Source organism: Ascaphus truei, chromosome 6 (genome assembly GCF_040206685.1).
Source record: "Ascaphus truei isolate aAscTru1 chromosome 6, aAscTru1.hap1, whole genome shotgun sequence".
NCBI lineage: Eukaryota > Metazoa > Chordata > Amphibia > Anura > Ascaphidae > Ascaphus > Ascaphus truei.
Genome location: NC_134488.1, coordinates 141,035,711 through 141,060,790, shown reverse-complemented (window position 1 = coordinate 141,060,790; position 25,080 = coordinate 141,035,711). Strand labels below are relative to the sequence as shown.

At 51.1% G+C, this 25,080-nt stretch overlaps 1 protein-coding gene and 1 long non-coding RNA gene across 2 annotated transcripts in view; both read left to right on the top strand.

The window, feature by feature from the left end:
- The window catches only part of ATP1A3 (ATPase Na+/K+ transporting subunit alpha 3), a gene marked incomplete at its 5' end in the record, with an annotated part of 141,926 nt that extends 124,418 nt beyond the window's left edge, over window positions 1–17,508 (top strand). Inside the window, one exon of the mRNA XM_075606696.1 lies at window positions 16,904–17,508. Coding sequence (XP_075462811.1) covers window positions 16,904–16,932 — 29 coding nt within the window. The remainder of the gene's footprint in view (window positions 1–16,903) is intronic.
- A 1,961-nt stretch (window positions 17,509–19,469) lies between these two features.
- Window positions 19,470–20,830, top strand: LOC142498000 (uncharacterized). Its single transcript, XR_012802365.1, has 2 exons — window positions 19,470–20,326; window positions 20,371–20,830. It is a non-coding gene; the product is annotated as an uncharacterized LOC142498000 (long non-coding RNA).
- Window positions 20,831–25,080: the final 4,250 nt, after the last annotated feature.

Here is a 25,080-nt window from a genome sequence, read left to right as displayed (position 1 = left end):
TCACCCAGCCCAGGGGGGGACGGACTGCAGGACCGCGTCACTGTCACCCAGCCCAGGGGGGGGGGGGGGACTGCAGGACCATGTCACTGTCACCCCGCCCCAGGGGGGGACGGACTGCAGGACCGCGTCACTGTCACCCAGCCCAGGGGGGGACGGACTGCAGGACCGCGTCACTGTCACCCAGCCCAGGGGGGATGGACTGCAGGACCGCGTCACTGTCACCCAGCCCAGGGGGGGACAGACTGCAGGACCATGTCACTGTCACCCAGCCCCAGGGGGGGACGGACTGCAGGACCGTGTCACTGTCACCCCGCCCAGGGGGGGACATACTGCAGGACCATGTCACTGTCACCCAGCCCAGGGGGGGGGGACTGCAGGACCATGTCACTGTCATCCAGCCCAGGGGGGGACAAACTGCAGGACCATGTCACACTGTCACCCAGCCCAGGGGGGGACGGACTGCAGGACCATGTCACTGTCACCCAGCCCAGGGGGGGACGGACTGCAGGACCATGTCACTGTCACCCAGCCCAGGGGGGGACGGACGGCAGGACCGTGTCACTGTCACCCAGCCCAGGGGGGGACGGACTGCAGGACCGTGTCACTGTCACCCAGCCCAGGGGGGGATGGACTGCAGGACCGTGTCACTGTCACCCAGCCCAGGGGGGGACATACTGCAGGACCGCGTCACTGTCACCCAGCCCAGGGGGGGACATACTGCAGGACCATGTCACTGTCACCCTGCCCAGGGGGGGACGGACTGCAGGACCATGTCACTGTCACCCAGCCCAGGGGGGGACATACTGCAGGACCATGTCACACTGTCACCCCGCCCAGGGGGGGACGGACTGCAGGACCATGTCACTGTCACCCAGCCCAGGGGGGGACGGACTGCAGGACCATGTCACTGTCACCCAGCCCAGGGGGGGACAGACTGCAGGACCGTGTCACTGTCACCAAGCCCAGGGGGGGGGGGACTGCAGGACCGTGTCACTGTCACCCAGCCCAGGGGGGGACGGACTGCAGGACCATGTCACTGTCACCCAGCCCAGGGGGGGACGGACTGCAGGACCGCGTCACTGTCACCCAGCCCAGGGGGGGACGGACTGCAGGACCACGTCACTGTCACCCAGCCCAGGGGGGGACGGACTGCAGGACCATGTCACTGTCACCCAGCCCAGGGGGGGGGGACTGCAGGACCATGTCACTGTCACCCAGCCCAGGGGGGGACGGACTGCAGGACCGCGTCACTGTCACCCAGCCCAGGGGGGGGGGGACTGCAGGACCGCGTCACTGTCACCCAGCCCAGGGGGGGGGGCTGCAGGACCATGTCACTGTCACCCAGCCCAGGGGGGGACGGACTGCAGGACCGCGTCACTGTCACCCAGCCCAGGGGGGGGGGGACTGCAGGACCATGTCACTGTCACCCAGCCCAGGGGGGGACGGACTGCAGGACCATGTCACTGTCACCCAGCCCAGGGGGGGACGGACTGCAGGACCATGTCACTGTCACCCAGCCCAGGGGGGGACGGACTGCAGGACACTGTCACCCAGCCCAGGAGGGGACGGACTGCAGGACCATGTCACTGTCACCCAGCCCAGGGGGGGACGGACTGCAGGACCATGTCACCCAGCCCAGCCCAGGGGGGGACGGACTGCAGGACCATGTCACTGTCACCCAGCCCAGGGGGGGACTGACTGCAGGACCATGTCACTGTCACCCAGCCCAGGGGGGGACGGACTGCAGGACCATGTCACTGTCACCCAGCCCAGGGGGGGACGGACTGCAGGACCGTGTCACTGTCACCCAGCCCAGGGGGGGACGGACTGCAGGACCATGTCACTGTCACCCAGCCCAGGGGGGGGGACTGCAGGACCATGTCACACTGTCATCCAGCCCCGGGGGGGACGGACTGCAGGACCATGTCACTGTCACCCAGCCCAGGGGGGGGGGGACTGCTGGACCATGTCACACTGTCACCCAGCCCAGGGGGGGACATACTGCAGGACCATGTCGCTGTCACCCAGCCCAGGAGGGGACGGACTGCAGGACCATGTCACTGTCACCCAGTCCAGGGGGGAGGGGGGGGACTGCAGGACCATGTCACTGTCACCCAGCCCAGGGGGGGACGGACTGCAGGACCGTGTCACTGTCACCCAGCCCAGGGGGGGACGGACTGCAGGACCATGTCACTGTCACCCAGCCCAGGGGGGGACATACTGCAGGACCATGTCGCTGTCACCCAGCCCAGGGGGGGACGGACTGCAGGACCATGTCACTGTCACCCAGCCCAGGGGGGGGGGGACTGCAGGACCATGTCACTGTCACCCAGCCCAGGGGGGGACTGACTGCAGGACCATGTCACTGTCACCCCGCCCAGGGGGGGACTGACTGCAGGACCATGTCACTGTCACCCAGCCCAGGGGGGGACGAACTGCAGGACCATGTCACACTGTCACCAAGCCCAGGGGGGGACAGACTGCAGGACCATGTCACTGTCACCCAGCCCAGGGGGGGACGGACTGCAGGACCATGTCACTGTCACCCAGCCCAGGGGGGGACGAACTGCAAGACCATGTCACACTGTCACCAAGCCCAGGGGGGGACAGACTGCAGGACCATGTCACTGTCACCCAGCCGAGGGGGGGACGGACTGCAGGACCATGTCACTGTCACCCAGCCCAGGGGGGGACTGACTGCAGGACCATGTCACTGTCACCCAGCCCAGGGAGGGACTGACTGCAGGACCATGTCACTGTCACCCAGCCCAGGGGGGGACGGACTGCAGGACCATGTCACTGTCACCCAGCCCAGGGGGGGACGGACTGCAGGACCATGTCACTGTCACCCAGCCCAGGGGGGGACGGACTGCAGGACCATGTCACTGTCACCCAGCCCAGGGGGGGGGGGACTGCAGGACCATGTCACTGTCACCCCGCCCAAGGGGGGGGACGGACTGCAGGACCATGTCACTGTCACCCAGCCCAGGGGGGGACGGACTGCAGGACCATGTCACTGTCACCCAGCCCAGGGGGGGGGACGGACTGCAGGACCATGTCACTGTCACCCAGCTCAGGGGGGGGACGGACTGCAGGACCATGTCACTGTCACCCAGCCCAGGGGGGGGACGGACTGCAGGACCATGTCACTGTCACCCAGCCCAGGGGGGGACGGACTGCAGGACCATGTCACTGTCACCCAGCCCAGGGGGGGACGGACTGCAGGACCATGTCACTGTCACCCAGCCCAGGGGGGGACGGACTGCAGGACCATGTCACTGTCACCCAGTCCAGGGGGGGACAAACTGCAGGACCATGTCACTGTCACCCAGCCCAGGGGGGGACGGACTGCAGGACCATGTCACTGTCACCCAGCCCAGGGGGGGGGACGGACTGCAGGACCATGTCACTGTCACCAAGCCCAGGAGGGGACGGACTGCAGGACCATGTCACTGTCACCCAGCCCAGGGGGGGGCGGACTGCAGGACCACGTCACTGTCACCCAGCCCAGGGGGGGACGGACTGCAGGACCACGTCACTGTCACCCAGCCCAGGGGGGGACGGACTGCAGGACCATGTCACTGTCACCCAGCCCAGGGGGGGACGGACTGCAGGACCATGTCACTGTCACCCAGCCCAGGGGGGGACTGACTGCAGGACCATGTCACTGTCACCCAGCCCAGGGGGGGACGGACTGCAGGACCATGTCACTGTCACCCAGCCCAGGGGGGGACGGACTGCAGGACCATGTCACTGTCACCCAGCCAAGGGGGGGACAAACTGCAGGACCATGTCACTGTCACCCAGCCCAGGGGGGGGGGGCGGACTGCAGGACCATGTCACTGTCACCCAGCCCAGGGGGGGACGAACATGTCATGTTACAGTGTATAAGGAGAGGTATTAGCAGCGGGGTGTTAGGGTGTATAGGGAGCGGTATTAGCAGCGGGATGTTAGGGTGTATAGAGAGAGGTATTAGCAGCGGGGTGTTAGGGTGTATAGGGAGAGTTATTAGCAGCGGGGTGTTAGGGTGTATAGGGAGAGGTATTAGCAGCGGGGTGTTAGGGTGTATAGGGAGCGGTATTAGCAGCAGGGTGTTAGGGTGTATAGGGAGAGGTATTAGCAGCAGGGTGTTAGGGTGTATAGGGAGAGGTATTAGCAGCGGGGTGTTAGGGTGTATAGGGAGAGGCATTAGCAGCAGGATGTTAGGGTGTATAGGGAGAGGTATTAGCAGCTGGATGTTAGGGTGTATAGGGAGAGGTATTAGCAGCGGGATGTTAGGGTGTATAGGGAGAAGTATTAGCAGCAGGATGTTAGGGTGTATAGGGAGAGGTATTAGCAGCAGGATGTTAGGGTGTATAGGGAGAGGTATTAGCAGCGTGATGTTAGGGTGTATAGGGAGAGGTATTAGCAGCAGGATGTTAGGGTGTATAGGGAGAGGTATTAGCAGCGGGATGTTAGGGTGTATAGGGAGAGGTATTAGCAGAGGTGTGTTAGGGTGTATAGGGAGAGGTATTAGCAGCGGGATGTTAGGGTGTATAGGGAGAGGTATTAGCAGAGGGGTGTTAGGGTGTATAGGGAGAGGTATTAGCAGCGGGATGTTAGGGTGTATAGGGAGAGGTATTAGCAGCGGGATGTTAGGGTGTATAGGGAGAGGTATTAGCAGCAGGATGTTAGGGTGTATAGGGAGAGGTATTTGCAGCGGGGTGTTAGGGTGTATAGGGAGAGGTATTAGCAGCAGGGTGTTAGGGTGTATAGGGAGAGTTATTAGCAGCGGGGTGTTAGGGTGTATAGGGAGAGTTATTAGCAGCGGGATGTTAGGGTGTATAGGGAGAGGTATTAGCAGCAGGGTGTTAGGGTGTATAGGGAGAGGTATTAGCAGCAGGGTGTTAGGGTGTATAGGGAGAGGTATTAGCAGTGGGGTGTTAGGGTGTATAGGGAGAGGTATTAGCAGCGGGATGTTAGGGTGTATAGGGAGAGGTATTAGCAGCGGGATGTTAGGGTGTATAGGGAGAGGTATTAGCAGCAGGATGTTAGGGTGTATAGGGAGAGTTATTAGCAGCGGGGTGTTAGGGTGTATAGGGAGAGATATTAGCAGCGGGATGTTAGGGTTTATAGGGAGAGGTATTTGCAGCGGGGTGTTAGGGTGTATAGGGAGAGGTATTAGCAGCAGGATGTTAGGGTGTATAGGGAGAGGTATTTGCAGCGGGGTGTTAGGGTGTATAGGGAGAGGTATTAGCAGCGGGATGTTAGGGTTTATAGGGAGAGGTATTAGCAGCGGGATGTTGGGGTGTATAGGGAGAGGTATTAGCAGCGGGATGTTAGGGTGTATAGGGAGAGGTATTAGCAGCGGGGTGTTAGGGTGTATAGGGAGAGGTATTAGCAGCGGGGTGTTAGGGTGTATAGGGAGAGGTATTAGCTGCGGGATGTTAGGGTGTATAGGGAGAGGTATTAGCAGCGGGATGTTAGGGTGTATAGGGTGAGGTATTAGCAGCGGGATGTTAGGGTGTATAGGGAGAGGTATTAGCAGCGGGGTGTTAGGGTGTATAGGGAGAGGTATTAGCAGCAGGATGTTAGGGTGTATAGGGAGAGGTATTAGCAGTGGGATGTTAGTGTGTATAGGGAGAGGTATTAGCAGCGGGATGTTAGGGTGTATAGGGAGAGGTATTAGCAGCGGGGTGTTAGTGTGTATAGGGAGAGGTATTAGCAGCAGGATGTTAGGGTGTATAGGGAGAGGTATTAGCAGCGGGGTGTTAGGGTGTATAGGGAGAGGTATTAGCAGCAGGATGTTAGGGTGTATAGGGAGAGGTATTAGCAGCGGGGTGTTAGGGTGTATAGGGAGAGGTATTAGCAGCGGGGTGTTAGGGTGTATAGGGAGAGGTATTAGCAGTGGGATGTTAGTGTGTATAGGGAGAGGTATTAGCAGCGGGATGTTAGGGTGTATAGGGAGAGGTATTAGCAGCAGGATGTTAGGGTGTATAGGGAGAGGTATTAGCAGCGGGGTGTTAGGGTGTATAGGGAGAGGTATTAGCAGCAGGATGTTAGGGTGTATAGGGAGAGGTATTAGCAGCGGGGTGTTAGGGTGTATAAGGAGAGGTATTAGCAGCAGGATGTTAGGGTGTATAGGGAGAGGTATTAGCAGTGGGATATTAGGGTGTATAGGGAGAGGTATTAGCAGCGGGGTGTTAGGGTGTATAGGGAGAGGTATTAGCAGTGGGGTGTTAGGGTGTATAGGGAGAGGTATTAGCAGCGGGATGTTAGGGTGTATAGGGAGAGGTATTAGGAGCGGGATGTTAGGGTGTATAGGGAGAGGTATTAGCAGCGGGATGTTAGGGTGTATAGGGAGAGGTATTAGCAGCGGGGTGTTAGGGTGTATAGGGAGAGTTATTAGCAGCGGGGTGTTAGGGTGTATAGGGAGCGGTATTAGCAGCGGGATGTTAGGGTGTATAGGGAGGTATTAGCAGCAGGGTGTTAGGGTGTGTAGGGAGAGGTATTAGCAGCGGGATGTTAGGGTGTATAGGGAGAGGTATTAGCAGCAGGATGTTAGGGTGTATAGGGAGAGGTATTAGCAGCGGGATGTTAGGATGTATAGGGAGAGGTATTAGCAGCGGGATGTTAGGGTGTATAGGGAGAGGTATTAGCAGCGGGGTGTTAGGGTGTATAGGGAGCGGTATTAGCAGCGGGATGTTAGGGTGTATAGGGAGAGGTATTAGCAGCGGGGTGTTAGGGTGTATAGGGAGAGGTATTAGCAGCGGGGTGTTAGGGTGTATAGGGAGAGGTATTAGCGGTGGGTGTTAGGGTGTATAGGGAGAGGTATTAGCAGCGGGATGTTAGGGTGTATAGGGAGAGGTATTAGCAGCAGGGTGTTAGGGTGTATAGGGAGAGGTATTAGCAGCGGGATGTTAGGGTGTATAGGGAGAGGTATTAGCAGCGGGGTGTTAGGGTGTATAGGGAGAGGTATTAGCGGTGGGTGTTAGGGTGTATAGGGAGAGGTATTAGCAGCGGGATGTTAGGGTGTATAGGGAGAGGTATTAGCAGCAGGGTGTTAGGGTGTATAGGGAGAGGTATTAGCGGTGGGTGTTAGGGTGTATAGGGAGAGGTATTAGCAGCGGGATGTTAGGGTGTATAGGGAGAGGTATTAGCAGCAGGGTGTTAGGGTGTATAGGGAGAGGTATTAGCAGCGGGATGTTAGGGTGTATAGGGAGAGGTATTAGCAGCGGGGTGTTAGGGTGTATAGGGAGAGGTATTAGCAGCGGGATGTTAGGGTGTATAGGGAGAGGTATTAGCAGCGGGATGTTAGGGTGTATAGGGAGAGGTATTAGCAGCGGGATATTAGGGTGTATAGGGAGAGGTATTAGCAGCGGGATGTTAGGGTGTATAGGGAGAGGTATTAGCAGCAGGATGTTAGGGTGTATAGGGAGAGGTATTAGCAGCGGGGTGTTAGGGTGTATAGGGAGAGTTATTAGCAGCAGGGTGTTAGGGTGTATAGGGAGAGGTATTAGCAGCGGGATGTTAGGGTGTATAGGGAGAGGTATTAGCAGCAGGGTGTTAGGGTGTATAGGGAGAGTTATTAGCAGCGGGGTGTTAGGGTGTATAAGGAGAGGTATTAGCAGCGGGGTGTTAGGGTGTATAGGGAGAGTTATTAGCAGCGGGATGTTAGGGTGTATAAGGAGAGGTATTAGCAGCAGGATGTTAGGGTGTATAGGTGAGAGGTATTAGCAGCGGGGTGTTAGGGTGTATAGGTGAGAGGTATTAGCAGCGGGGTGTTAGGGTGTATAGGGAGAGTTATTAGCAGCAGGGTGTTAGGGTGTGTAGGGAGAGGTATTAGCAGCGGGATGTTAGGGTGTATAGGGAGAGGTATTAGCAGCAGGATGTTAGGGTGTATAGGGAGAGGTATTAGCAGCGGGGTGTTAGGGTGTATAGGGAGAGGTATTAGCAGCGGGATGTTAGGGTGTATAGGGAGAGGTATTAGCAGCGGGATGTTAGGGTGTATATGGAGAGGTATTAGCAGCGGGATGTTAGGGTGTATAGGGAGAGGTATTAGCAGCAGGATGTTAGGGTGTATAGGGAGAGGTATTAGCAGCGGGGTGTTAGGGTGTATAGGGAGAGTTATTAGCAGCAGGGTGTTAGGGTGTATAGGGAGAGGTATTAGCAGCAGGGTGTTAGGGTGTATAGGGAGAGTTATTAGCAGCGGGGTGTTAGGGTGTATAAGGAGAGGTATTAGCAGCGGGGTGTTAGGGTGTATAGGGAGAGGTATTAGCAGCGGGGTGTTAGGGTGTATAGGGAGAGGTATTAGCAGCGGGGTGTTAGGGTGTATAGGGAGAGTTATTAGCAGCAGGGTGTTAGGGTGTGTAGGGAGAGGTATTAGCAGCGGGATGTTAGGGTGTATAGGGAGAGGTATTAGCAGCGGGGTGTTAGGGTGTATAGGGAGAGTTATTAGCAGCAGGGTGTTAGGGTGTATAGGGAGAGGTATTAGCAGCAGGGTGTTAGGGTGTATAGGGAGAGTTATTAGCAGCAGGGTGTTAGGGTGTATAGGGAGAGGTATTAGCAGCAGGGTGTTAGGGTGTATAGGGAGAGTTATTAGCAGCGGGGTGTTAGGGTGTATAGGGAGAGGTATTAGCAGCGGGGTGTTAGGGTGTATAGGGAGAGGTATTAGCAGCGGGGTGTTAGGGTGTATAAGGAGAGGTATTAGCAGCGGGGTGTTAGGGTGTATAAGGAGAGGTATTAGCAGCAGGATGTTAGGGTGTATAGGGAGAGGTATTAGCAGCGGGGTGTTAGGGTGTATAGGGAGAGGTATTAGCAGCGGGGTGTTAGGGTGTATAGGGAGAGTTATTAGCAGCAGGGTGTTAGGGTGTGTAGGGAGAGGTATTAGCAGCGGGATGTTAGGGTGTATAGGGAGAGGTATTAGCAGCGGGGTGTTAGGGTGTATAGGGAGAGTTATTAGCAGCAGGGTGTTAGGGTGTATAGGGAGAGTTATTAGCAGCGGGATGTTAGGGTGTATAAGGAGAGGTATTAGCAGCAGGGTGTTAGGGTGTGTAGGGAGAGGTATTAGCAGCGGGATGTTAGGGTGTATAGGGAGAGGTATTAGCAGCGGGATGTTAGGGTGTATAGGGAGAGGTATTAGGAGCGGGATGTTAGGGTGTATAGGGAGAGGTATTAGCAGCGGGATGTTAGGGTGTATAGGGAGAGGTATTAGCAGCGGGGTGTTAGGGTGTATAGGGAGAGTTATTAGCAGCGGGGTGTTAGGGTGTATAGGGAGCGGTATTAGCAGCGGGATGTTAGGGTGTATAGGGAGGTATTAGCAGCAGGGTGTTAGGGTGTGTAGGGAGAGGTATTAGCAGCGGGATGTTAGGGTGTATAGGGAGAGGTATTAGCAGCAGGATGTTAGGGTGTATAGGGAGAGGTATTAGCAGCGGGATGTTAGGATGTATAGGGAGAGGTATTAGCAGCGGGATGTTAGGGTGTATAGGGAGAGGTATTAGCAGCAGGGTGTTAGGGTGTATAGGGAGAGGTATTAGCAGCGGGATGTTAGGGTGTATAGGGAGAGGTATTAGCAGCGGGGTGTTAGGGTGTATAGGGAGAGGTATTAGCAGCGGGGTGTTAGGGTGTATAGGGAGAGGTATTAGCGGTGGGTGTTAGGGTGTATAGGGAGAGGTATTAGCAGCGGGATGTTAGGGTGTATAGGGAGAGGTATTAGCAGCAGGGTGTTAGGGAGTATAGGGAGAGGTATTAGCAGCGGGATGTTAGGGTGTATAGGGAGAGGTATTAGCAGCGGGGTGTTAGGGTGTATAGGGAGAGGTATTAGCGGTGGGTGTTAGGGTGTATAGGGAGAGGTATTAGCAGCGGGATGTTAGGGTGTATAGGGAGAGGTATTAGCAGCAGAGTGTTAGGGTGTATAGGGAGAGGTATTAGCAGCGGGATGTTAGGGTGTATAGGGAGAGGTATTAGCAGCGGGGTGTTAGGGTGTATAGGGAGAGGTATTAGCAGCGGGATGTTAGGGTGTATAGGGAGAGGTATTAGCAGCGGGATGTTAGGGTGTATAGGGAGAGGTATTAGCAGCGGGATATTAGGGTGTATAGGGAGAGGTATTAGCAGCGGGATGTTAGGGTGTATAGGGAGAGGTATTAGCAGCAGGATGTTAGGGTGTATAGGGAGAGGTATTAGCAGCGGGGTGTTAGGGTGTATAGGGAGAGTTATTAGCAGCAGGGTGTTAGGGTGTATAGGGAGAGGTATTAGCAGCGGGATGTTAGGGTGTATAGGGAGAGGTATTAGCAGCAGGGTGTTAGGGTGTATAGGGAGAGTTATTAGCAGCGGGGTGTTAGGGTGTATAAGGAGAGGTATTAGCAGCGGGGTGTTAGGGTGTATAGGGAGAGTTATTAGCAGCGGGATGTTAGGGTGTATAAGGAGAGGTATTAGCAGCAGGATGTTAGGGTGTATAGGTGAGAGGTATTAGCAGCGGGGTGTTAGGGTGTATAGGTGAGAGGTATTAGCAGCGGGGTGTTAGGGTGTATAGGGAGAGTTATTAGCAGCAGGGTGTTAGGGTGTGTAGGGAGAGGTATTAGCAGCGGGATGTTAGGGTGTATAGGGAGAGGTATTAGCAGCAGGATGTTAGGGTGTATAGGGAGAGGTATTAGCAGCGGGGTGTTAGGGTGTATAGGGAGAGGTATTAGCAGCGGGATGTTAGGGTGTATAGGGAGAGGTATTAGCAGCGGGATGTTAGGGTGTATATGGAGAGGTATTAGCAGCGGGATGTTAGGGTGTATAGGGAGAGGTATTAGCAGCAGGATGTTAGGGTGTATAGGGAGAGGTATTAGCAGCGGGGTGTTAGGGTGTATAGGGAGAGTTATTAGCAGCAGGGTGTTAGGGTGTATAGGGAGAGGTATTAGCAGCAGGGTGTTAGGGTGTATAGGGAGAGTTATTAGCAGCGGGGTGTTAGGGTGTATAAGGAGAGGTATTAGCAGCGGGGTGTTAGGGTGTATAGGGAGAGGTATTAGCAGCGGGGTGTTAGGGTGTATAGGGAGAGGTATTAGCAGCGGGGTGTTAGGGTGTATAGGGAGAGTTATTAGCAGCAGGGTGTTAGGGTGTGTAGGGAGAGGTATTAGCAGCGGGATGTTAGGGTGTATAGGGAGAGGTATTAGCAGCGGGGTGTTAGGGTGTATAGGGAGAGTTATTAGCAGCAGGGTGTTAGGGTGTATAGGGAGAGGTATTAGCAGCAGGGTGTTAGGGTGTTTAGGGAGAGTTATTAGCAGCAGGGTGTTAGGGTGTATAGGGAGAGGTATTAGCAGCAGGGTGTTAGGGTGTATAGGGAGAGTTATTAGCAGCGGGGTGTTAGGGTGTATAGGGAGAGGTATTAGCAGCGGGGTGTTAGGGTGTATAGGGAGAGGTATTAGCAGCGGGGTGTTAGGGTGTATAAGGAGAGGTATTAGCAGCGGGGTGTTAGGGTGTATAAGGAGAGGTATTAGCAGCAGGATGTTAGGGTGTATAGGGAGAGGTATTAGCAGCGGGGTGTTAGGGTGTATAGGGAGAGGTATTAGCAGCGGGGTGTTAGGGTGTATAGGGAGAGTTATTAGCAGCAGGGTGTTAGGGTGTGTAGGGAGAGGTATTAGCAGCGGGATGTTAGGGTGTATAGGGAGAGGTATTAGCAGCGGGGTGTTAGGGTGTATAGGGAGAGTTATTAGCAGCAGGGTGTTAGGGTGTATAGGGAGAGTTATTAGCAGCGGGATGTTAGGGTGTATAAGGAGAGGTATTAGCAGCGGGGTGTTAGGGTGTATAAGGAGAGGTATTAGCAGCAGGATGTTAGGTTGTATAGGGAGAGGTATTAGCAGCGGGGTGTTAGGGTGTATAGGGAGAGGTATTAGCAGCGGGGTGTTAGGGTGTATAGGGAGAGTTATTAGCAGCAGGGTGTTAGGGTGTGTAGGGAGAGGTATTAGCAGCGGGATGTTAGGGTGTATAGGGAGAGGTATTAGCAGCAGGGTGTTAGGGTGTATAGGGAGAGTTATTAGCAGCGGGATGTTAGGGTGTATAAGGAGAGGTATTAGCAGCGGGGTGTTAGGGTGTATAAGGAGAGGTATTAGCAGCAGGATGTTAGGGTGTATAGGGAGAGGTATTAGCAGCGGGGTGTTAGGGTGTATAGGGAGAGGTATTAGCAGCGGGGTGTTAGGGTGTATAGGGAGAGTTATTAGCAGCAGGGTGTTAGGGTGTATAGGGAGAGGTATTAGCAGCGGGGTGTTAGGGTGTATAGGGAGAGGTATTAGCAGCGGGATGTTAGGGTGTATAGGGAGAGGTATTAGCAGCGGGATGTTAGGGTGTATAGGGAGAGGTATTAGCAGCGGGATGTTAGGGTGTATAGGGAGAGGTATTAGCAGCAGGATGTTAGGGTGTATAGGGAGAGGTATTAGCAGCGGGGTGTTAGGGTGTATAGGGAGAGTTATTAGCAGCAGGGTGTTAGGGTGTATAGGGAGAGGTATTAGCAGCGGGGTGTTAGGGTGTATAGGGAGAGTTATTAGCAGCGGGGTGTTAGGGTGTATAGGGAGAGTTATTAGCAGCAGGGTGTTAGGGTGTGTAGGGAGAGGTATTAGCAGCGGGATGTTAGGGAGTATAGGGAGAGGTATTAGTAGCAGGATGTTAGGGTGTATAGGGAGAGGTATTAGCAGCAGGGTGTTAGGGTGTATAGGGAGAGGTATTAGCAGCGGGGTGTTAGGGTGTATAGGGAGAGCTATTAGCAGCAGGGTGTTAGTGAGTATAAGGAGAGGTATTAGCAGCGGGATGTTAGGGTGTATAGGGAGAGGTATTAGCAGCGGGATGTTAGGGTGTATAGGGAGAGGTATTAGCAGCGGGATGTTAGGGTGTATAGGGAGAGGTATTAGTAGGGGGGATGTTAGGGTGTATAGGGAGAGGTATTAGCAGTGGGATATTAGGGTGTATAGGGAGAGGTATTAGCAGCGGGGTGTTAGGGTGTATAGGGAGAGGTATTAGCAGTGGGGTGTTAGGGTGTATAGGGAGAGGTATTAGCAGCGGGATGTTAGGGTGTTTAGGGAGAGGTATTAGGAGCGGGATGTTAGGGTGTATAGGGAGAGGTATTAGCAGCGGGATGTTAGGGTGTATAGGGAGAGGTATTAGCAGCGGGGTGTTAGGGTGTATAGGGAGAGTTATTAGCAGCGGGGTGTTAGGGTGTATAGGGAGCGGTATTAGCAGCGGGATGTTAGGGTGTATAGGGAGGTATTAGCAGCAGGGTGTTAGGGTGTGTAGGGAGAGGTATTAGCAGCGGGATGTTAGGGTGTATAGGGAGAGGTATTAGCAGCAGGATGTTAGGGTGTATAGGGAGAGGTATTAGCAGCGGGATGTTAGGATGTATAGGGAGAGGTATTAGCAGCGGGATGTTAGGGTGTATAGGGAGAGGTATTAGCAGCAGGGTGTTAGGGTGTATAGGGAGAGGTATTAGCAGCGGGATGTTAGGGTGTATAGGGAGAGGTATTAGCAGCGGGGTGTTAGGGTGTATAGGGAGAGGTATTAGCAGCGGGGTGTTAGGGTGTATAGGGAGAGGTATTAGCGGTGGGTGTTAGGGTGTATAGGGAGAGGTATTAGCAGCGGGATGTTAGGGTGTATAGGGAGAGGTATTAGCAGCAGGGTGTTAGGGTGTATAGGGAGAGGTATTAGCAGCGGGATGTTAGGGTGTATAGGGAGAGGTATTAGCAGCGGGGTGTTAGGGTGTATAGGGAGAGGTATTAGCGGTGGGTGTTAGGGTGTATAGGGAGAGGTATTAGCAGCGGGATGTTAGGGTGTATAGGGAGAGGTATTAGCAGCAGGGTGTTAGGGTGTATAGGGAGAGGTATTAGCAGCGGGATGTTAGGGTGTATAGGGAGAGGTATTAGCAGCGGGGTGTTAGGGTGTATAGGGAGAGGTATTAGCAGCGGGATGTTAGGGTGTATAGGGAGAGGTATTAGCAGCGGGATGTTAGGGTGTATAGGGAGAGGTATTAGCAGCGGGATATTAGGGTGTATAGGGAGAGGTATTAGCAGCGGGATGTTAGGGTGTATAGGGAGAGGTATTAGCAGCAGGATGTTAGGGTGTATAGGGAGAGGTATTAGCAGCGGGGTGTTAGGGTGTATAGGGAGAGTTATTAGCAGCAGGGTGTTAGGGTGTATAGGGAGAGGTATTAGCAGCGGGATGTTAGGGTGTATAGGGAGAGGTATTAGCAGCAGGGTGTTAGGGTGTATAGGGAGAGTTATTAGCAGCGGGGTGTTAGGGTGTATAAGGAGAGGTATTAGCAGCGGGGTGTTAGGGTGTATAGGGAGAGTTATTAGCAGCGGGATGTTAGGGTGTATAAGGAGAGGTATTAGCAGCAGGATGTTAGGGTGTATAGGTGAGAGGTATTAGCAGCGGGGTGTTAGGGTGTATAGGTGAGAGGTATTAGCAGCGGGGTGTTAGGGTGTATAGGGAGAGTTATTAGCAGCAGGGTGTTAGGGTGTGTAGGGAGAGGTATTAGCAGCGGGATGTTAGGGTGTATAGGGAGAGGTATTAGCAGCAGGATGTTAGGGTGTATAGGGAGAGGTATTAGCAGCGGGGTGTTAGGGTGTATAGGGAGAGGTATTAGCAGCGGGATGTTAGGGTGTATAGGGAGAGGTATTAGCAGCGGGATGTTAGGGTGTATATGGAGAGGTATTAGCAGCGGGATGTTAGGGTGTATAGGGAGAGGTATTAGCAGCAGGATGTAAGGGTGTATAGGGAGAGGTATTAGCAGCGGGGTGTTAGGGTGTATAGGGAGAGTTATTAGCAGCAGGGTGTTAGGGTGTATAGGGAGAGGTATTAGCAGCGGGGTGTTAGGGTGTATAGGGAGAGTTATTAGCAGCGGGGTGTTAGGGTGTATAAGGAGAGGTATTAGCAGCGGGGTGTTAGGGTGTATAGGGAGAGGTATTAGCAGCGGGGTGTTAGGGTGTATAGGGAGAGGTATTAGCAGCGGGGTGTTAGGGTGTATAGGGAGAGTTATTAGCAGCAGGGTGTTAGGGTGTGTAGGGAGAGGTATTAGCAGCGGGATGTTAGGGTGTATAGGGAGAGGTATTAGCAGCGGGGTGTTAGGGTGTATAGGGAGAGTTATTAGCAGCAGGGTGTTAGGGTGTATAGGGAGAGGTATTAGCAGCAGGGTGTTAGGGTGTATAGGGAGAGTTATTAGCAGCAGGGTGTTAGGGTGTATAGGGAGAGGTATTAGCAGCAGGGTGTTAGGGTGTATAGGGAGAGTTATTAGCAGCGGGGTGTTAGGGTGTATAGGGAGAGGTATTAGCAGCGGGGTGTTAGGGTGAATAGGGAGAGGTATTAGCAGCGGGGTGTTAGGGTGTATAAGGAGAGGTATTAGCAGCGGGGTGTTAGGGTGTATAAGGAGAGGTATTAGCAGCAGGATGTTAGGGTGTATAGGGAGAGGTATTAGCAGCGGGGTGTTAGGGTGTATAGGGAGAGGTATTAGCAGCGGGGTGTTAGGGTGTATAGGGAGAGTTATTAGCAGCAGGGTGTTAGGGTGTGTAGGGAGAGGTATTAGCAGCGGGATGTTAGGGTGTATAGGGAGAGGTATTAGCAGCGGGGTGTTAGGGTGTATAGGGAGAGTTATTAGCAGCAGGGTGTTAGGGTGTATAGGGAGAGTTATTAGCAGCGGGATGTTAGGGTGTATAAGGAGAGGTATTAGCAGCGGGGTGTTAGGGTGTATAAGGAGAGGTATTAGCAGCAGGATGTTAGGTTGTATAGGGAGAGGTATTAGCAGCGGGGTGTTAGGGTGTATAGGGAGAGTTATTAGCAGCAGGGTGTTAGGGTGTGTAGGGAGAGGTATTAGCAGCGGGATGTTAGGGTGTATAGGGAGAGGTATTAGCAGCAGGGTGTTAGGGTGTATAGGGAGAGTTATTAGCAGCGGGATGTTAGGGTGTATAAGGAGAGGTATTAGCAGCGGGGTGTTAGGGTGTATAGGGAGAGGTATTAGCAGCGGGGTGTTAGGGTGTATAGGGAGAGTTATTAGCAGCAGGGTGTTAGGGTGTATAGGGAGAGGTATTAGCAGCGGGGTGTTAGGGTGTATAGGGAGAGTTATTAGCAGCGGGGTGTTAGGGTGTATAGGGAGAGTTATTAGCAGCAGGGTGTTAGGGTGTGTAGGGAGAGGTATTAGCAGCGGGATGTTAGGGAGTATAGGGAGAGGTATTAGTAGCAGGATGTTAGGGTGTATAGGGAGAGGTATTAGCAGCAGGGTGTTAGGGTGTATAGGGAGAGGTATTAGCAGCGGGGTGTTAGGGTGTATAGGGAGAGCTATTAGCAGCAGGGTGTTAGTGAGTATAAGGAGAGGTATTAGCAGCGGGATGTTAGGGTGTATAGGGAGAGGTATTAGCAGCGGGATGTTAGGGTGTATAGGGAGAGGTATTAGCAGCGGGATGTTAGGGTGTATAGGGAGAGGTATTAGTAGGGGGGATGTTAGGGTGTATAGGGAGAGGTATTAGCAGCAGGGTGTTAGGGTGTATAGGGAGAGGTATTAGCAGCGGGATGTTAGGGTGTATAGGGAGAGGTATTAGCAGCGGGATGTTAGGGTGTATAGGGAGAGGTATTAGCAGCGGGATGTTAGGGTGTATAGGGAGATGTATTAGCAGCAGGGTGTTAGGGTGTATAGGGAGAGGTATTAGCAGCAGGACGTTATGTTGTATAGGGAGAGGTATTAGCAGCGGGGTGTTAGGGTGTATAGGGAGAGGTATTAGCAGCGGAATGTTAGGGTGTATAGGGAGAGGTATTAGCAGCAGGGTATTAGGGTGTATAGGGAGTGGTATTAGCAGCAGGGTGTCACTGTGCCACCCTGCAGTGGGAGGGACAGACTGCATGACGTGGTGGGAGGGACACATTTGATTGGTCCACCCAATAAACCCATAATACATCCTTTCTTTTGCAGGTTGGGTAGAAAAAGAGTCTTATTATTAAATTCCCAAAACAGCGTCTCCCGACCTGACCCCTCTCCGACCTCTGAATTCCCCCCGAAAAAAACCCAACAAAAACCCCAACAAGGGCAGGACACAGAGAAACGCACGGCGGATACGCAGCAGCACACAGAGAGACCCACCACCCCACAGCATTCTGTTTCACGGATTCTGCTTAGGTTCTTTTCAACTAATTTCTCTCCCTCTTTTCTGTAAAATTATAAATATATATATATTATATATAAATATAAATAGAACCAGGGTTTATTTTTTTCTTTGTTTTTAATTTTCTTGTTTTAATGTTATATTATAAAGGAGGGGGGGGTGGGAGAAAAGGAGAGAAAGGGAGAGAAGGGGTGAGAGAGAGAAGATAAGGAGATAAGAGATTGAAAGGATGGAAAGAGATACAGAAAGTGTAAGTTATTTAGCAGCACCTAAAAAAATAAAGCACACCAAATGAAATAACAAAATGCTGCACGTGAACAGGAGGGGCCCGGATTCCCTCCAACGTCACACAATAGAACATGAAATGTGTTCCCAGCACTCGAAATAATGATAGAAAGGAATAAGGTCAAAATAATGGTTTTTACTGGTATAGAAGAATAACAAACAGCAGCAGATATTCGTGTCACACAAATGACTGCCGAGGACAGAAGGGCAGATTAAAATTACACAAACTGATATTGCAAAGTACATAGAACGAGAAATCCTAAGTGAGGGGAGGGAAACGCAATGGGATAGACAAGGGGAGAGGAAAACGGGAATATGGGGGGCAACGTTTTGGGGCACATGAACCCTTCTTCTGGCCCGTTCCCTTAGATCAACAGATCCAGGTACTTCCCTTGTCCCTGTCAACAAACAAGTGTTCCCTAAAACGTGGTAGAGCAATAATGAATGCAAACACAGTGATTGTGTCTATACCTAGAGACCCCACAGTGGGTACTATGCACAGTGATTGTGTCTATACCTAGAGACCCCACAGTGGGTACTATACATAGTGATTGTGTCTATACCTTGAGACCGCACAGTGGGTACTATACACAGTGGTTGTGTCTGACACCACTTCTAGACAAACAGGCTGTCCAACAAAATATAGTCTGATTATTTAAACCGCTCCACCCGGTTTGTAAGTGCAGGTGTCTAATACAAAGATAGCGCAGACTGTCACATAATTACTAATCAACTCTTAACCGGTCTCAGGAACTAATATGGCACTTTATACCTTAATGAAACACAGTCACAACGAAATGAACCAGCTCAGTGATAATGTACTAATAGCCTAGAGAACCACTGAACTATAATGAATAGCAATATAATACAACAAGTAATCTCTAATTATCAAACCAGAGAGACACGCTGCAGCTGTGAGCTCCAGCTGCAGGACGCCCGACTAGTACATTATCACACCAGAGAGACACGCTGCAGCTGTGAGCTCCAGCTGCAGGACGCCCGACTAGTACATTATCACACCAGAGAGACACGCTGCAGCTGTGAGCTCCAACTGTAGGACGCCCGACTAGTACATTATCACACCAGAGAGACACGCTGCAGCTGTGAGCTCCAACTGTAGGACGCCCGACTAGTACATTATCACACCAGAGAGACACGCTGCCAGCTGTGAGCTCCAACTGCAGGACGCCCGACTAGTACATTATCACACCAGAGAGACACGCTGCCAGCTGTGAGCTCCAACTGCAGGACGCCCGACTAGTACATTATCACACCAGAGAGACACGCTGCCAGCTGTGAGCTCCAGCGGCAGGACGCCCGACTAGTACATTATCACTGAGCTGGTTCATTTCGTTGTGACTGTGTCTCATTAAGGTATAAAGTGCCCTGTTAGTTCCTGAGACAGGATAAGAGTTGATTAGAATACTGTAATTATGAGACAGTTTGCGCTATCTTTGTATTAGACACCTGCACTTACAAACCGGGTGGAGCGGTTTAAGTAATCAGACTATATTTTGTTGGACAGCCTGTTTGTCTAGAAGTTGTGTCAGACACAATCACTGTGTATAGTACCCACTGCGGGGTCTCTAGGTATAGACACAATCACTGTGTATAGTACCCACTGTGCGGTCTCTAGGTATAGACACAATCACTATGTACTGTATAGTACCCACTGTGCTGTCTCTAGGTATAGACACAATCACTATGTATAGTACCCACTGTAGGGTCTCTAAGTATAGACACAATCACTATGTATAGTACCCACTGTGGGGTCTCTAGGTATAGACACCACTACTGTGTTTGCATTCATTATTGCTCTACCATGTTTAGGGAACACTTGTTTGTTGACAGGGACAAGGGAAGTACCTGGATCTGTTGACCTAAGGGAATGGGCCATGTGCCCCGAAACATTGCCCCCCTTATTCCCCTTGTTTCCTCTCCCCTTGTCTATCCCATTGTGTTTCCCTCCCCTCACTTAGGATTTCTCGTTCTATGTACTTTGCAACATCAGTGTATGTAATTTTGATCTGCCCTTCTGTCCTCGGCAGTCATTTGTGTGACACGAATATCTGCTGCTGTTTGTTATTCTTCTATACCAGTAAAAACCATTATTTTGACATTATTCCTTTCTATCATTATTTCGAGGGCTGGGAACACATTTCATGTTCTATGAAGGAAAGAGATGCAGTTATCGGGTAACATGACGTTACCCCTCCTCTGGCAGGGAAGGAGATAAGAGCCGCAGGGCAGGGAGAGAGAGCGAGAGAGAGGAAGGGGTACAGAAAGACAACTGATCTAAAAGGGTGATATACAGAATGGGGGGGGGGGGGAGGCAACGCCAGTCCTCACAGGCCCCGGCAGGTCAGGTATTTAGGATATTCTGAGCCACCTGTGCTGAAGCAGGGATATCCCTAATTCCTGGCATGCTGGTTGCCCGTGAGGACTGGAGATAGCCAATATATATATAATTTCTCTGTCTTAACCTCTTTGTTGCCATAGTAGTGGGACCACGGACTCTGTGTATTCCAAACGCTCCCCTCCAGCAACACAAGGGTTAATTGTGGGATGTACGAGGGCGGTAGTGACATGATCTGAGTGTGAGTGTCTGCTGGGAGAAGGTACAGTGTCACCAGGGTTACGGGCCCTGACTTCTAGTGAGACCCACAGAATCTCTGACCCAGTCTCATCTCTTTAATAATCCCCCCTCCCCCTCCCTAATATCCACACCTGCTGTATGCAGAATATATGTAAGAGGTATACAGTATGTACCTGGTGTCTGTGTATTAGGAGGGGCTGAGAGGTATGTGTCCCTGATGTCTGTGTATTAGAAGGTTATAGGTACGTGTCCCTGGTGCCTGTGTATTAGGTGAGAAATATGTGTCCCTGATGTCTGTGTATTAGGAGGGGGTGAGAGGTATGTGTCCCTGATGCCTGTGTATTAGGAGGAGGTGGTGAGAGGTACGTGTCCCTGATGCCTGTGTATTAGGAGGAGGGGGTGAGAGGTTCGTGTCCCTGATGTCTGTGTATTAGGAGGGGGTGAGAGCTACGTGTCCCTGATGTCTATGTATTAGGAGGGGGTGAGAGGTACGTGTCCCTGATGTCTGTGTATTAGGAGGAGTGGTGAGAGGTATGTGTCCCTGATGTCTGTGTATTAGGAGGGGGTGAGAGGTACGTGTCCCTGATGTCTGTGTATTAGGAGGAGGGGTGAGAGGTATGTGTCCCTGATGTCTGTGTATTAGGAGGGGTGAGAGGTACGTGTCCCTGATGCCTGTGTATTAGGAGGGGTACGTGTCCCTGGGTGAGGGGTGTTTGCTGTTCAGTGTCTCCGTCCCCCTCTTATATTATAGAGTTTTTGTCAGGTTGTCAGATTTTTTTATCTTGTGTTTTCCTGCCATTTTCTGTGATTTACAAAAACAAATAAGAATAAAAAAAAATACCCCAAAAAACTGCAATCTGACTAATTTCTGAACATACTGTATATACTACTGTATGTATGTATATATGTATGTATGTATTTATGTGTGTGTATGTATGTATGTATAGCACCTGTTCCCCCGGAAGATCTGACCACTACATGGGTAAAGTCCCCGGTACTGCAGATCACTGCTGGTTCGGGGGGGCTGAGTGGCTCCGCAGTGCAAATTTGGGAGACCGGCATTTACACCTTTTTACCAGGGTCATACATTGATCAAAACAGGTAAAGTGAAATAAATTGTACATTTATTTGCAGGAAAAGGCATACACACAAACTGGAACACAAACTACATAAGAAGCGACACACTTACTTGGGAACTGGGGTAAAAAAAACTAGGCTTTCCGAGCTAAATTACACGTTAAACAAGAGTCTTTAGTTAACCGGGACTTAGCCCGAAATGTCCTGGAACCCAAATCGGCGTTCAGTGCCAGCCGCCACCGCTCCCTTTTCTCTGGAGGACTTGTTTTTCGTTGACCGGGATTTAACTCAAACGCCAAACGTCCTGGAACGAAAATCGGCTTGGTACAGTATCCCAGCCGTTAGTTTTTGAGAACTTGGTCCCAAAAAGCTGGACTTAATATTTATAGTTGGTTTTTCTTAAGCCGGTGCTCGGCTATTCACGCAGAGGCATCTTTTTCCACATTCAAAAACCCTGCCACTGTTTTGGCATTTGAGAATCTCACAGGTAATTGGCTGAGAGGATTCTTAAAGTATTGTGGCGTTCATTCACAAAATACTACAACCAATCACAGAGTGGGAACTTTCTTACCAGCCAATCAGAGCGATGCCAGCCTTCTGAAGCCGGGCAAGTGGGGATTCTGAATCAGCCAAGAGCCATGCGCGAGTTTTCCACTTGCTATTCAGAATCCAAACTCTGGGTTAGGCTCCTCCAAGTCTGGTGGGGCAAATTGTAGTCCGGACGACTTCCATTCATGCCAGGACGTGGGTACTTGAGCCTTTCCCTCCTGCTCAAATGTTCTTCACACCTCTGGCATCCTCTGTGGCTTTCATGTCCGATGTCTGAGTGGACTTACTGGCACCAAGTTGGTAGCCCAGTGGCTCACTCAGAACATTGGTTCATAATACCATGCACAACAGTACATACCATATTAAACATATTTATAAATACTCATTTATATTTATTAAACATATTAATAAAATATACCTTTATATGTCCTAAATCTGGGTATGGGGAATAGAATAAAAAGCTGCACTTTATTTTCTATTAGCCTATATTCCCCACACACTATACAAGAGATTAGGACTGGACTTTAAAAATCTTCTCACAACCTTATATATGGTTGGAGAACCCCAGAACCTCTACTGGTTCTGAGTGACCTGGGCATCCCCCTTAATCTGGGGACCCCTCCTAGTTACAGGATGTCATGGTAGACCAGGACTTTTAACACCATTTATATTTAAGGGATCAGTCACAGGGCAAAACAAGGCAGTGAAATAAAATGAGGTTTATTTTGGATAAATCCTCGCAAACATACAGAACTACAAAATACAAAAATATACACACTTACGGGGGCCTGGAGAATGAGATCTACCTTTCCTATGTGCAGGGACCCACTTCAAATTGGTTTCCCCTGTCCTTTTCTCTGCTTCAGGATATCAGAGTGCTGCACACAGCAGACACTCTTACAGGAATCTCCAGCTGGTCACAGTCCAACTCCACACTCCTTCCCAGAGGTGGACTTCTTTCTGATGGATAACTGAGGGAATCTCCACACTCCCTCCCAGAGTATCTCTCCCTCTGAGGGTAACTCCTGCTCTGACCTGCAGTGTTCCTTTTATACCTCTTGGTGGCTATTCTTTAACATTGAACAATGGTAGCCAGCCAAGAGAAACAGTGCCTGGGGCTCAGACCTGATAACTGATTCATTTAACTAGTGTCCTACCTTTGTTCTGATGATATCTTTTCTATAGAACAATTCAGCTAAAGGGATTACAGATACTCCCTCCATACACATGATAGGCACATAACATCATTTACATTTGTAGGGCTGATGTTAATTTCATCACCAAGTATCTAAACTGGGGGGAATTGCTAACACGGGAATAAATACAGACATAAGGTAAATTATGTAAAAGACAGGATTTAGCATTACACACAGCTAGCCCAAATCCCATCAAAGAACAATGTTGATTGGGAAAAGGATTGTTATAGGGAACACAGAATATAGGGTACACAGCGACAAAGTTTAATCTAATTCGGCCAGCACTGCATTTTTTTAAAAACGCGTGCGCCGCGCGGCTGTCTCCGGCCGAAACCTGGCTTGGTTTCGGCCGTTTTTTCCTGCGCCTCGGGTGCTTTCAATAGTAAGCGCCATAGCGCTTATCTATTGAAGCGCGGAAAAGCGCGGGAAACTCCGGTTTCAAACCGGAGAATAGACCTGCTGCGGTCCCAGCCAGCTCGCGTCTTTAGTTACAATAAGTGTGACGATAGCTTCCACAGGCTTATTAATATTACACAAAAATAACTGGGTTTGAACTGAACGAGGCTTAAGATATAATAAAGTGATTTTATTCCTTAGGATAGGTGAACACACGAGATAATACAGTAACAAACAAGAGGTACACTTACTTAGGGGTTGGGGCATGAGAAGTATGATGTAGCATTTCTCTCAGCAATCAGGTAATCATTCAGGTGATATCAGGTAACCATATCAGCAAACGAAGACCAAGGATAGAGGGTGGACAGCTAGTTTATAAACCTTTTGTCCCTCTATCTGTAACATTAAGTACCTGTGATTGGTTTTCAATTACCTCCAGCCAATCTTTAACATGGGAACACATTTCAACACATGCCCCCTGCTAGCTGGCACAGGCGCAGTAGAACTCTGGGGTCTCATTTCTATAGCCCCACATATGCAAATGGAATGCCAGCCGGTCTACCCATTTGGAGTTCTGGCAGGAACCTTTGTTGGAAGGTGTTAAATGGAACACTTAAAAACTGCTCTGGTCTGAGCCTTCTCCGCCCACAGGTAAACAGTGGGGGTGACAAAACCCTTTGAACAATACTTAAGTTCTAGACATTGGGTCGCCTCTAGGGCCATCTGCTATCCTGGTATGCAAAGGAATTTCCTCTGGGTCTTTTCCATACCTTGGGATACAGTATCAAACATAAAACATAAACGTATTAAAATATCCGGTTCCGTTGGACTCAGCAGGTCCAAACTCCCCAGTTCTCAAGGCCGGAACTGGGACACCACATGGTCCAAAAAGCGACTTACTACGACCTTCGGAGCCAGAGATACACAAATGCACATTAAATAATTTTTCATTTTAATACAAAAATCTCCGCTAAAAAGAAATCTCAGCTTTTCACTAAATCCCCATTGAAAACAACGGGCTTCTCCGCCATAGACTTTCAATGGTAAATCGCCGCCATTGAAGTCAATGGGGTTTCTCCGCCATTGAAGTCTATGGGAAAAGTCCCGAACTTTCAAGGGGGTCCATACTCCATCAGGTTGGTCCAAGCGGGTCAAGGATGGTTCTGCAGCGATGCCGGAACAGTGGCTACAGATACCCCAAACCCTGATCCACTGGGCCCTCCGGAACCGGAGCTATGGCATACCAAAATTCAGCATTTTCCATTTAGTCATTTTTCGGAGCCGTTTCTGCCGCCGCCGGCAAAGCTTATGGCGCAACCCGCTCTATCTGGTTCGACCCTTATCGGGGGTCCAGGATTCGGGGACCCGGTTGTGGTCGAGTGGGGGGAAGCCTAGGAACTAGGGGCAAAAATAATTTTATTCCTAGGTGCCCTAGAACTGTTTATTCCCACGCCAATTGACGTTGAACTTGACTTAAGTGATTTTAACTCTTTTTTAGACATTGTATCCGCTTTGCGGTTTGCGGTCTGGACAGCAGCCAACTCGTTCTTCGAAAGGGTACCTCGAGGAATCTCCATTGAAGTCAATGGGCCCATTGACTTTCAATGGGAAACCGCCGCTCTCCCTCTCGGACGCCACCTGCTGGTCTTTACAGGAAACAGGACTAAAACAGCACAATTCTCTATTGGAATGCATTGAGCCCTAATGGCGGCCAATGGGGACCTGCAAAATGGTGCCTGAAAAGGCGGGAAAACTACACAAAGGGCTATAATCATTAAAGGTCTATTAACCCTTGTGCTCCCGGATGGATTCTAGTGTGTGTGTGATGCAGACACTGACTAACACAGACATTACAATGGAACAGGGGAACAGGGGGAAATACATTTAC